Here is a 14,249-nt window from a genome sequence, read left to right as displayed (position 1 = left end):
CCTCTCCCAGTTTAGCCAGCACAATTTCTTCTTTGCCAATAGCAGCTTCTTCCACAAAAATCATTCCTCACCAGTACCAGAGCCCCCACTAGTGGCAGGACTGGGAAAGATTCCCCTGAAGAACTGAAGCTGATATTTAGCAGAACTTGCTGGCAGGGGACATAGCTGGTAGATATTTTCATTTCCTAATCCTTGACAAGCAGCACATTTATCTAGCTTCTCCATATCCCCAAATAAATCACACAAAAAGGAACGGCCAGAAAAGTAGAGGCCTATGCCTATATTAATCCCAGGACTTGGAAGACACAAGCAGGGGGACCATTGAGAACTCAGGGCCAGCCTGGGCTACAAAGCCAGCCCTAGGCCAAGCTGTCTTGAAAAAACCAAAAACCACAAGGAACAGTGATATAGTGGTACATGTTGTAACCCTGGCACTTGAGAGGAAAAGGCAGAAGGATCATGAGTTCAAGGGCACGAGTTTGAGGGCAGCCTAGGGTACTAAGACCCCCACCTCCAAATGCAAAGGTTGGATGGTGTGGTAGTTTGAATGAGAATGGCGCCATAGGATCATAGATTTGAATACTTGATTTCCAGCTGATGTACTGTTTGGGAAGTATCAGTACGTGTGGCCTTGCAGGAGGAGGTGAGGTTTCAGAAGCCTACACTATTCCTAGGGTCTCTCACTCCACCCCACGCTTATGGATCAAGATGTAAACTCTTAGCTACTGCTCTAGCACCTGCCTGTCTGCCTCCTGCCATGCCCCTAGCCACAATGATCAGGAACTCACCCTCTGAACTCTAACTCCTTCTTTAAGTTGCTTTGGTCAAAGTTTCTTCATCGTGGCATAAAAGTATGGCAATAATGCATACCATACTTACTTCGTTGTGAGCATGACTTATCTTAGTTTGCTAACTTATAGTTAAGAAGCACTCCAGCGTTCATGTTCTGCTTTTATACCCTCTATAAGCAAGGGAATGATGTGGGCAGAAAGGGTTAAAAGGGAGTTTTGTTTTGGTTGATTGTTGATTTGACAGGGTCTCTTTATGCAGTCCAGGCTGACCTGGAACTAAACTGGAAAACCTCCGGCTGCATCATCCTAAGTATTACAGGCACGTACCATCATGCCCAGTCTGAGTTTTTAAGTCAATCTCTCTCTCCTCTCTTCCCTTCATATTCATCTTAACACCACCTTTTTAGGGAGTTAGCTTTATTTAAATAGAGATTTTTTTTAAAAGAAGCTCTATTTTTAAACAGCCCAGAATTAAACTTAAATAGAAGTTTATATCATGACCAGGAGATAAGGTAGCAGATAAGGTTTCCAGATTATAAATCAAAATTCACAGATCTGACCATTATTTGCTCTGATCTCATATAAAAACATACTTGAGATCCTCAGAAGGTATTCTATGATACTCAAGTGGGTGCATCACACAATTCCTGCTAAATCAGGGATTTTGAAGATGAATGACTTCAACTCAAAAGTAACATACAATGAAAAATAACAAATGGAAAAGAATAAAAGTAAAAATGATGGAAGATGTCAATACAAACCTTGCTACTTTCAGCGTTCCTTTCCATTTCTAAATTTTGAATCTGCTTTTCAGCTCCCTCAAGCTGCTGTCTAAGTGTCTCGATTTCCAATTTACCTTCGGAATTGGCTTTCTGAAGTGCATCAAGATCCAAGAGCTTTTCTTCGACAACCTTGAGCTGGGATGTAAAATTATCAATGACCTTGGTTTGTTCATTGTACTTGGCTTGCAGAACCTCTAGCTCCTTTACCTTTATTTCAGCCTCCTGCAGTTTGTTTAACGCGTCTTCCATTTCCACTAGATGCTGGTCTTCTGCACTGTCCAGTCTCGCTTTGATGGCCTCTAGGCTGTCCTCCTTCTCTTTAATGACTTGCATCAGCTTGGTCTTCAGAGTCTCCATCTCTTTTGCGTGAGCAGATCGTTCAGAGTCCTGTTTACTCTGTAAAGTTTCTATTTCGTGCTGATAATCTAGTCTCAGTCTCTCTATTTGTGTCTTTAACTCAGCAAATTCAGCTGAGTCCGTTCCAATCCCTTTGCTGAAAGACACCTTCAACTCCTCCATTGCCTGCTGGTGGGATCCGATGGCGGTCTCCAGCTTAGACTTCCACAGAGCTATCACATCGGAATTTTCCTTGTTGGCGTGGTCAAGTTTGCTTCTCAAGGACTCGTTCTCTTTGGAAAGCTTTTCAGTGGCAGCGTGCAGAGCCTTGATCTCCTTCTGAAATGTCTCTTCCCGAGCTCCAAAGCGGTCTGCCAGAGAAGTCATCTCGTTCTGGTGGTCAGTACGTGTGGCTTCTAGCTTTTCTTGCAAAGCACTTATTTCTTGCAAAAGAGAAAGAGACATATCCACATCCCCGGGAGGCTTACTGGACTCTAGCCTTCTTCGGAGCTCAGCTACTTCCTGTACTCTCAAGGCTAGGTCTTTTTCTAGTTCCATTATTCGGGACTTTTCTGACACTGTGGCCACCTATTAACAGCGGTCATAAGAAACAGAGAGCACTGAAATAGCAAATCACTGATGATTTTCTTAGTTCTGAAGCTCTTTACAAATGCCCCAGAATCAAGCAAAGTCAAGCTGTTGCATGTATTAATGTCTCCCTCACTGAGATAATGTCTTAAACTCAATTCTGGAGGCTCTAACATGGGATTAAAATCTTTAGCAAAATAAATATCAATTTAAAAAAAAGAGAAAAAAATCTTTAGCAAACTTCCACCATTATGAAATCCCAAATGTATATTGAGCTTACCTCACTCCAACAGTATCTGTTTCTCCTCCAAAGACACTTAACCAGGAAGCACTCATTATCTGATAATAAGTTAACAGAAATAGTAGCTTCCAAAGTGCTCAATAACCTGCCTCCTGGAAGAAAGCAAGCTCAGTTGGCCAGTTTTTCTTCCTTCCTTCACCCAGACTGCGTTCAGCAGCACTTCAGGTGCTACTCCATCTGAGGCTGGTGACTGAAGCCTGACCTGTCAGTTAAAGCATGCACAGTCACCAGCAACGTAAGGCTGAGCACTGAAACGTGGCTCATCTGAAGCAGGATGTGCTGAGACACATATCAGGATTTGAAAAGTCAGAGAAAAGCAGACATAAAATATCTTAATGATTTTAATTGTCATTGTATGATGAAATAACATTTTAGATATACTGTTTTTATATTTTATTCAAATTAATTTCACCTATAACTTACTAAACAGTTCATGTGGTTATCAGAAAATTAAGATTCTGTACATGTGGCTTGCATTCTACTTCTATTAGATAAGAGGTATACAACATTATCCATGTTTCATTGAGAAATGCATCGTCCGAAGAATAAAAGCCTCAGTTGGATAATGAAGAATTTATTGGCTTCTAAAAATAACATTAAAAGATAACTTACCTGCAATTATACATTAGACTCTCACAGACAGACCCCTTTCTGGGCTTTTGTAACTCTGTCAACACTCTGACTGACGTACACATCTTGTTTCCCTAACCCAGTGGTTCTCAGCATTAGTATGTATACAATGGAAAGTGTGATTTAATTACAAGATTCTTGCTACTTCCACACACTAGGATTCTACCTGAGCTCTGAAGTTTTAAGGGAAAACACACACACACACTTTCTCAACTTGTGCCTTTTAGTCTAAAAAAATTTTTCTCTACTGCTTCCCCCTAGGCTCTCAGTTTGGTACAAAGAATATGTGTGAAATGGTATCTTACTTAACTAACCTAGGAAACAGCAGGGGATACAAGTAGTTTTAAAATCCCAATGGTCCTAGATTTCAACAAACTTTTTCTATGCTGCCTTTACAGGGACAGAGAACGCAGGACAAGTGTCTTCTGTTTCCTCTGCCCACCCCAGTATGCTGTGATGCTCAGTAAGGTGTCCAGAAAAACAGAGGGAGGGATGCATTGCACAGTCACTGCTCCAGAACTGACTGAAGTTGTGGTACTTTGCGGTTATATATATATATATATATATATATATATATATATATATATATATATGCTTGAGATTAATCATGTTAATTCACTTATATTCTGTTCTCAAGAGAGGGGAGGATCCATGAATTTCTTAGATGTAAAGCATCAATGAACCCCTTGCTACAAGGTTACAACATAAGATCATCAAATTCAATAGGTGACAGTTTAGTCACAATAAAATCGCCAAACTGAGAGAGCGTCAATTCAATACTAGGATGACGGTTCTCTATGTGGCGTTTTGTCACTTCTATTGTTGCAGCTCTGCTGGTTTATGGCCGTAGTCAGGAGCTGTCTCTGATATTTGCTCACGTTTCTACAGCACCAGGTGAGTGGGTATGAACCGGACTTAAAGCGTAGGGAAATTCTAAAATGCTTTCTAAAAAGGGCTGCCAAGTGATGTGGGGATTTGATGGACCACTGGTTATTTTCACACTTGGCATACCAAGAGTGAGGACCAATAGAAGACGTTGTTATGGAGGGCTGTAAACTCTAATTTGAAATGGCTGCAGAAGTCCATTTGCAAATGGATTCCTTACTATCCAGCAGAAAATGGTAAATTTGTCTGCTGACAAAACTAAGACATGGGTTTAGAAGTTAAAAAAAAGTGTATTTCCTTACTTCAGTCACACCAAAGGGTCTCTATCTCCTAACCCCCATGGATTTCCCAGATCAAGTCTTGCATCCTCAGCTTGTACAGAAATGGTACCAAATTATCACATATTCTTTTCTTATTCTTTCAATTTTTTCCTTACCAAATATGCTGGGAACATTTCGTTAATTTCTGAAGCCAACTAAAACCACTTCTTTCTTCTCTTTTTTGCTTTTGCTTTTTTTTTTAAATTAATTTATCTTTATTTTACGTGCATTGGTGTGAAGGTGTCAGATCCCCTGGAATTCAATTTTCAGACAGTTGTGAGCTGCCATGTGGGTGCTGGGAATTGAACCCAGGTCCTCTGGAAGAGCACTCAGTGTCCTTAACCACTGAGTCATTTCTCCAGCCCCTGCTTTTGCTTTTTTTAGACAGGGTCTTAACTCTGTACTGAGACTGGCTTTGGTCTGTGTGGCCGAGGCTAGCCCTGAACATGTGGCAATGCTCCTGTTTCTACACCCCAAGTGCTAGGATTACAGGCACGAGCCACTATGCCCACCTTTATTTATCTACTCATTTATTATTTGTATGTGTGTGTATCTGTGCACACACCTGTGTGTCCGTATGTGTACATGTGCACAATGCATATGGAAGCCAGATGAAATAGCAACTGTCTTCCTTGGGCTCTGACCACCTTGGTTTTTTAAGCAGGGTCTCTCATTGACTTGAAGTTTGCCAAGTAGACCAGACTGGCTAGCTACCAAGCAAGTTTCAGAAATCCTGTCTCTGACTCCCCAGGGCTGGGAATATAAGCGTGCACCACCATGCCTGGCTTTTTTCTCCTTGGGTTCTGAGGACTAACCTCAGCTCCTCATGCTTGTAAGACAAGCACCTTACCAAATGAGCTATCTCCCTACCCTCTTCCCTTCATTAGGAAAAAAATTTATGATTGAGAAAAGGAAGATTATTCATTTGTCTAATTTTTTATATCAATGATTTCACACCAAAAGAATTCTTACAAATACTATTGATTCAAAAGAAAAGTCAGGGTAACAAATTTGATTGGACAGATAAAAAGTAATTTTTTAAAATTTAAAGTTAAGGCCAATCACAGTCAAACATGATTTAACAGGGACATATATGAATCTCTATTTTTACATGTGAGTGATGCTGATTATCTCTTTTAGCACAAATTAAAAGAGTCCATCCTGTAATGTTTAAGAGCAGATTCTGGAGCCAAATGACCTGGAAGGAAATTCTAGCTCCACTATTACTATTTGCTGTATAATCGTAAACAAAAATTTTAACAACTTTGTGCTTAGTGTCCTTGCTCTATAAAAGTCTATAGAAAGATGAGAATAATATCACCTACTGAGAATGCATGGCATGACACTTCTATAGGTGCATTAATATATTAATTAAAACAGGACTGAATCCCAAGCCCCAAAATAATTCATTCTTTTCTCAACACACCTGTTCTTTCTAACCTCTGAGATTTTTAACCTTGGTGACAGAAAGAAGGGAGATGTGAGCTCAGCCATCAAGAGGGAAAAAAAGAAAAGAAAAAGATAATTGGGGGTCAAAGTCCTTATAATATATCATCAAAAAGAGCTAATGTTTTCATTTCTTTTTCTCAACAGGCCGGAGCAAGGGCAGGAAGTAGCATGAATTACTTAAAAAAACCCTGTAACTAGGAATATGAGGACTAGAGGACAACTGAGTGCGTGTGGAAACTGGAGAGCAGTATTTCAAAGTTCTAATACAAAGAACCTCAAATACAGTTGTGGGTAACCACAGAATTTTTATAGTTTTAAGGTTTCTAATTTGATTTTGGTTGAGTCTTTACTTTTGACAAAATACTTTACATAAAACACCTGCACCTACTTATCACTCTGTGCTCATGAATACCTGAGCAGAACTGAGACCAAACTCAGGCTGAACCACTGGGTCAAGGCTCAGGCCAACAGCAGGCATGTCACCCGATGTGTCCACCACTCACACGCGTGAAGCTGCTTCATTAGATAGTGAAAACCATTACCCTAGTGTCTTCTAACTCCCTCTGGAGTTTGTCAGCTTTGGTCTTTTCAAAGAGCAGGCTCTGTTCAAGCTCCTTAATGCGGGCATGCTCCAGTTTGGTCTGCGTCTGTTAGTAAAAGGGAAGAGGAAAAGAACACAACAGTGCCACCATGACATGCCAGCACAAGAGGAGAGAGCGGCATGCAGGCCGAGCCACCAGTACTTTCTGCCAAAGGATGAACATAAAGGGGAACAGAGAAAGAAACAGGACGGAGCTGCAGGGGAAGAGGGAGTGGGATGGACACTATGAACAAAGGGATGAAGTGGGAGGAGGACATGAGCTAGTCTGCTGAGAAAGAAAAAAAATGGAAAACACATGAGGCAAGATGAAGTTTCAGATGCATGCAGCCAAAAAGATGTTATCTTGATAAGTGAAGTTTATCAGCACAAATTAGGATAGTTAATACTCCTCTATCATCTTCCTTCCCTCCCTCCCGCAACTATAGCTACTTGACATTAATGTATATGTAACTGACTCAGGGACTTCACAAGGTTGTCTGACCCTCAAAAAGATCACCACTTTCACCTATATGTAGAGAAAGACAATGACACAAATCTTCAAGCATTCAATAGGTCCCCAGAGCAGACTGTTGGATCTGGCAAACAACTTGTAATAAAAAAGAGTAGAAGAATCATTTTAGTAAGAAGAATCTGGGCTGGGTGTGGTAATTTAAACCTATAATCACAGCACTTGTGAGGCTGAGGCAGGAGGATTACTGCCAAGTACAAGGCTAGCCTGGGTCAACATAGTGAGTTCAAGAGCTGTGCTATCGGGTAAGACCTTGTCTCAAAAGAAGAATTATATATGAAGGAACAAGCCAGGCCGGCAGTGTCTGCAGAAGTGGGTGAGGGGCTCTGGCTGAGGTTCTCTACAGCAGAATACAAGCTGCAGAAGCTCTGATTGCCTCCCAACCAGGATTTTTCAAACGCTTAATTGTCTGTGGAGAAGAGGGGAGGACTCAAGATTACAAAGACAATATATAGTAACGATTACCTACCATTGCCTCTTCCTCTGAAAAAAGTCAACTAAGAAGATCACAGCAAAAGAAAAGCTACACTCCAGATGTAAGGGACTTATTTTTATCCTAAAATGAAGTCATTCCTTACCAGCTCAGAAGACAGGAAAGGATGACAATGCAATATGAGTGGGATCCTCGGAACCTCACACTCACCATGACTCCCTTTCCACAAACTCAGTTACCTGACTGGGACCCAGGGGGTTCGTTCTGCCCAACAGGTTCAAGTGTGGCCGAGTCTTGCTCCACTTGAAATAATCCTGGTAGTAGTCTTAAAGTACTTCCTCCACCATCTCTCCTACCCAACTTGTCACTAGGACAATTGACTGACAATATCAGGATTAACTTAAGATATCAATCTGAACAATTATGGGCAGTGAGAAAATTATAACAGGTCATAACAAAGTGACACCTGGCAGTATAGAGCCTGAGTAGACAGTCCAAGTTATGAACATGTTCGTTGGTATTCTGGTGACTGCAAGGCACTCAAGGGGTCACTTTGTTTATGAACCAGGCATAAACAACCATTACAGGATATTTATTTATTTATTTATTTATTTAGATTTTTGAGACAGGGTTTCTCTGTAGTTTTTGGTGCCTGTCCTGGAACTAGCTCTTGTAGACCAGGCTGGCCTCGAACTCACAGAGATCCGCCTGCCTTTGCCTCCCAAGTGCTGGGATTAAAGGCGTGCGCCACCACCGCCCGGCCTATTTAAAAAGTGAGCAAAAAACATTTTTTTGAGACTGGATCTCACTATATAGTACTGGTTGCCCTGGAACTCCACCTAGAGCAAACTGGTCTAGATCTCAGAGATCCAACCGCCTCTACATCATGGGATTGAAGGTGTGCACCACCATACTCAAGATAGAAAGTTTTTGTTTTTTGTTTTTTTTTAAAAAAACATTCTTCACTTACACTTTCTATATTCTGTTGTCTGGACAGTTCCCTGCATCCATGTGTACTGCAGAGAAGCTATTGATACTCTTCTTTTACAAGAAAATAACTTAATCCAGATCTATGTAGTTACAGTTATAGCTTCAGGAATTCAAGCTCAAGGAAAAGGTCACTCACTATGTGCAGATAAAAAACAAATATCCAGCCAGGCATGGTGATGCAAGCCTACATAGTCCCAGCACCCGAGGAAGCAGAGACAAGGAGATAGAGGCCAGGTTATAGAGCAAATTCTAGACCAGCCTATTATTCCATAGCCAAACCCAATTTTTAAAATAATAATTAAAAAAAAAGCCAAGAGAGCTGGTTTTGACTAGTTCCAGCACTAAGCAGCTTGAAGCAGGAGGATTATCACAGGTTCAAGAGCATTCTGGGCTACAGAGTAAGACCTTGTCTTAAAAAAGAAAGAAAGAAAGAAAGAAAGAAAGAAAGAAAGAAAGAAAGAAAGAAAGAAAGAAAGAAAGAAAGAAAGAAAAAGGAAAAAGGAAAAAGGAAAAAGGAAAAAGGAAAAAGGAAAAAGGAAAAAGGAAAAAGAAAAAAAAAGAGCCAGGCGGTGGTGGTGCACTCCTTTAATCCCAGCACTCGGGAGGCAGAGACTGGTGGATCTTTGTGAGTTCGAGGCCAGGCCAGTCTGGTCTACAAAAGCTAGTTCCAGGATAGGCTCCAAAGCTACAGAGAAACCCTGTCTCACCCCTCCCCCCCAAAAAAAAAGAAAAGAAAAGAAAAGAAAAGAAAGAAAGAAAAGAACCTGGAGGTGGTAGTGCGCGCCTTTAATCCCAGCACTGGGGGTTGGGGCAGGGGGACAGGAGCAGGCAGATCTCTGAGTTCGAGGCCAGCCTGGTCTACAGAGTGAGTTCCAGGACAGTCAAACAGACAAAGCTATACAGAAAAACTGTCTCCAAATACAAAACAAACCAAAAACAGAAAGAAAGGAAGGGAGGGAGGAAGGAAAGGAGGAAGAAAGGGAGAGAGGGAAGGAGGAAGAGAGAGAGAGAGAAAGAAAAACAAAAAAAATCCATATACTATTTCCCCCATTCAGACCTTCCAGCTGAGTAAAGCAAAGAACCCTTCCCCCTCCCATAGAAGGGGGTGCTCCACAGTGGACTTTTACCAGTAACCCACCTCCATGCCACAGCCTGTGCTAAAAGTGTGACACTGAACAGGACAGCCCTTTGAAATGATTGCTTTCTGAGACAAAGATGTGGCATCCCAAGAGGAAAATCTTGGGATAAGGGCTTGGAAGGAGAGCAAAGGCCTTGCAAGAAGCACACAGAGAGGCAGGAGGGAGGTCCCATGCACACTGACACTGGAGGCAACAAAACCTGTTCTGGATGGAGAGAAGAGAGAGACCCAGATCACTGAAGTAGCTTCGCAAAAAGGAACCCTCATCAAAATGTTAATGTGAGTTCTCTATCTCAGTCAATAGGTAGTCAGAGAAAAAGTCTTTGTTTTGAGTTTGTTCCTCTGAACCGGAAAATCAAAGCAAGAGGTTTCAGGTCTTCTCCATTGGTAGCATAGCTGGTAGTGTGTACAAGAAGCAGTGTTCTGGAGGCCACTTTGGTAGTCTATTCTGGGGGAGGAATCTCAGAAAGAAGAGGGAGAACCAGCACCACACCTGGTAGCACTGCTGCTAGGAAAAACTCCCTCGATGACAGTAACTGAAAATATTCTGCATATTTAGGGAGGAATAATGGCCTCTACTTGCAGACAGGAGGAATAAACACAAGCTGGGATTTCTTATTGGCTACACTGGTGAGCAGTGGGGAGCATGCACAAAAGCAACTGGAAGCATCTAGGCTGGGGTCAGGAGGTCAGACTACTTGGAAAGTATCTCCCAGCATTTCCACAGCTCTCAGCTCAGGTGTTCATGCTTCCCTCACCATCATCCCTTTTGAAGTAATTCTACCAAAATTAGAAAACATAATGAATGAGGTGAAGGAGGCTGTGCCCTCATACAATTTCTTTCCTATTTAGTAAAAGGTCTTTAAAAAGCAAATATTTACCTATAATTAAACAGATTAATCCACAGAATTTAGTCAGTACATACAGTTTCTTAAAGATACAAATGCACTTGCTCTGAAAGCCACATGCACAGCAACACTAAGGGGAAAGTCCCAAGGTCAGATTATGCAGTTAGTATTTGAGTGTATCAATAAGCACTTTAATCTGGACCAGTCTGAGTTAAGGGAAATACCCACACAGTTAAGTGCCCTCTTACATTCTCAGGATCTTCAGAAATCTGGCTCTTTTGCTATCAGTAAAAAATAAAAATAAAAAAAGGAAACAAAAGAGATTCAACTAAAGTTTCAATCTGTGTTAGGGCTTCAATATAACTTTGATTAATTTCAAGTAAGTTTATCAAACAGACTATACTAACCTACTGCTAATGTAAATATTTTAACTCAACCTTTTCCAAACTCGAGAGGAGGTAATTCTCATGAATTAGATGGTGGTATGAAATTTCTAATGAGACTTTGGGGTGTTTTTAGATGGATGACAACAACACAAAAGCCAACTAAAGGATGCAACTATATATGAAATGAGTGAAGAAGGTTTCTATTAAATTATTAATAAGCCATTAAATTCTAGACCTTAAAAAAAATCACAACTCAGAAACTGTTCCCTTTATTCTTTATTGACTATAAAAATATATCTGTTTCCAAAGAAATCAGAGCTCCTGTTTGGAAGGACTCCTTAAATTTAAGCCAACAAACTCCAAAATCTTGATGGTGGCAATCAAACAACAACAAAAAGAAACCAAACAACAACAATAAAACACACACACACACACACACATATTGTCTGCTGGGCATGGTGGTGCATGACTACAATCTCAACATCTGGGAGACAAAGGTAGGAGGATTGCTACAAATCTGAGGTAAGCCTGACTTGAATTGTAAGTTCTAGACCAGCCAGCTACATAGTGAGGCCATGTCTCTAGGTCCACTCAATATTCAAAGACTGTATAGAGAAGTACAATTTTTACAAAATGCTATGAAGAATCTTACAGAATCTTCAAATTTTGAAAAAGTTAATAATTTATATTTGTCATATATGTGGCAGTGGTTTTAAAAGCATCCAAACCATTTACCAGCAGTATCTAATTCAAAATTAATGAGTAATTGTTAAGAAGATTTTTTTTTTTTGGAGTCTGTCCTGGAACAAACTCTTTTAGACCAGGTTGGCCTTGAACTCACAGAGATCCCTCTGCCTCTGGCCTCTTTCTCCTGAGTGCTGGGATTAAAGGCGTGCACCACCACTGCCTGGCTGAAAATGGGTGACTTTTAAGTATGCCATAAAAATGGCGTAAATTGCTCCTGGTTTTTGCTTTGGTAACTACATTATTTTAAAAAGAAACCATTTAATCCCTGGCACCAATAAATAAATAAATAAATAGATAGATAGATAAATAAATAAATAAAATAAACTACGAGAACACACTGCTTATTTTTAGTGTTATAAAGGATTTATTCTGCCCAACTACAGAACAAAGCAGAGACAGAACAAAGATGCTTTGCTATGCACTATTATGTTGAAACTTAATTTTTTTTACAATGATATTTCCAGCATCTGAGGAGCAAGTAGAGTCTTACTAAGACTGTCTTAAGACACACTGCCAGATTTATGACTTGATTAAATCCAATTAGCTTCTAATTTGAAGCACGAGAAGAGTGCTGAACATTTTAATTAATGCATGGATTAAGGATACTGCAATCACAGGTGCAAGAACCAACCATCCTCAGTACAACCCAAGTGACCAGAGGCAGGATGCCCGACATCCTCTAGACCAGCTGTTCTAACAAGGATCGCTGGCCCAGTGTATCACTCATATTTCTCAATACTGGCATCCATAAAGGCTTTAGAGAGCTAGAAGGGTTTACCTCAAGATCACCTTTGGTAATTGATTCTTCTTCTACTCGGAACTGAAGGTCCTCAACCTTCCTGTGAAGTAAAACCGAAACAAAGCATTGAGAAAAGTGCTAAGGAATACCTTACCCCACAGCAGAATCCTTGATGAAAACAAACACCGTAGAGACATAGGTAATAAAGGTGTGTATCTTTAGAGCACTAGTGTAGAAAAGCTGTGCTGTAGTTATTTAGAAATTCCAAGATTTTATCTAGGTATCAACTCTAGAAGGCATTAGGTAAAAAAATTTGAAAAGTAAAAAAAAAAAATCAATTGTTTCCCTTGGGCATACATACCAGAATGGATCAATCAATCAAGATCAGATCAACCAGGGGGCTGGAGAGATGGCTCAATGGTTAAGAGTACCGGCTGTTCTTACAGAGGACATGGGTTCAATGCCCAGTACCCACATGGCAGTTCACAACTGTCTATAACTCCATTTCCAGAGAATCTGCCACTTTCACTCAGACATACATGTACTCAGTGCACATTAAAAAATAAAGTCGGGACTGGAGAGATGGCTCAGTGGTTAAGAGCATTGCCTGTTCTTCCAAAGGTCCTGAGTTCAATTCCCAGCAACCACATGGTGACTCACAACCATCTGTAATGAGGTATGGTGCCCTCTTCTGGCCAGCAGGCACACACATAGACAGAATATTGCATACATAATTTTAAAAAAATTTTAAAATAAATAAATAAATAAGTCTTAGCCAGGTTTGGTAGCACATTCCTTTAATCCCACACTTGGGAGGCAAAGGCAGAAGGCTCTCTAAGTTCAAGGCCAGCCTGGTATACAGACTAAGTTCCAGGATAGCCAGAGCTACAACAGAGAAACCCTGTCTTGAAAAACAAACAAATAAGATTAAGTTTCTTTATAAAGACTAAGGTAAGTGAAACCAGGCTGGAATTTCCTTTAGTGATGCTGACTAAAGCTATCCTCGGGAGGTTTGGCATTCATTGGCAATAAGTATCTCTTAATCAAGCCAGGTCTAAATGATACCAGATTTCCTGGAGAAGCTCCATCAATGCCCACTCTTTCCACCTATCAGAGGTCAGTTTCAGCTGAACACAGTCATTCCCTGGGTTTTGTCAACAAAGTTGTTGACAGCAAATTTCTTGCTAAGACAACATTGAACAAAGATTACACTCAAGGATCACCTTCTCTCCTCTTCTAGCTGGTTGAGGAGCTCCACTTTCTCCCTATCAGCAGCTTCTACCATTGTTCGCAGCTGGTCCATCTTGGCTTCCAGTTCCAGGACATGCTGAGGAAGCAAGAATGTTAGTGAGTAGCCCAGGGATACTTCCAAATGGGTATGGCTAAGTGTGACCATGATGGGTGGGCATCAATCTTGATACATTCTAACACTTTCTGTCTCAGTTGGTTACTCCTGGCAACTTTCCTGTAAACTAGATGACAAAAAACTCCATATATAGCAACAGAGGGCAACAGTAAAACAAGTCTCAGCTTTTCCAATATGAAACATATGTTAATAATAATCTACAAACAACATCTGTAATCACTAAGGCTCTAGTAATGATCAGTTAATGCAGACAGACTCAAAGCCTAGACATAAAGACCAAATGGCTAAGATAAAATCAAGAAGAACAAAACTTAATGATGATGGAAATTGGAACCCGGACCACAGCTTTCCAACAAGTTCAGAAATTGATACACATTTCCTATGTTCAGCTCCAACTCCCTGGCTCCAAAC

General features: G+C 40.6%; 1 protein-coding gene across 13 annotated transcripts in view; it reads right to left on the bottom strand.

Annotated features, from left to right (window-relative positions):
- Positions 1–14,249, bottom strand: part of Clip1 (CAP-Gly domain containing linker protein 1) — a 119,480-nt gene that overhangs the window by 61,202 nt on the left and 44,029 nt on the right. For 3 of the 13 annotated variants that reach the window (XM_085679293.2, XM_085679240.2, XM_048447285.3), the window contains exons 7-11: positions 13,696–13,799; positions 12,512–12,572; positions 10,849–10,881; positions 6,625–6,729; positions 1,553–2,497 (exon numbers count right to left, since the gene is read on the bottom strand). In XM_085679293.2, the coding sequence (XP_085535419.1) occupies positions 1,553–2,497; positions 6,625–6,729; positions 10,849–10,881; positions 12,512–12,572; positions 13,696–13,799 (1,248 nt within the window). The remainder of the gene's footprint in view (positions 1–1,552; positions 2,498–6,624; positions 6,730–10,848; positions 10,882–12,511; positions 12,573–13,695; positions 13,800–14,249) is intronic. The other 10 variants (XM_085679263.2, XM_085679280.2, XM_085679261.2 and 7 more) reach the window with 7 other exon arrangements.

This window comes from Myodes glareolus, chromosome 2, assembly GCF_982192425.1.
Source record: "Myodes glareolus chromosome 2, mMyoGla1.1, whole genome shotgun sequence".
Taxonomy (NCBI): domain Eukaryota; kingdom Metazoa; phylum Chordata; class Mammalia; order Rodentia; family Cricetidae; genus Myodes; species Myodes glareolus.
Note: the sequence above shows the minus strand (reverse complement) of the source record. Positions and strands in the feature narration are given on the sequence as shown.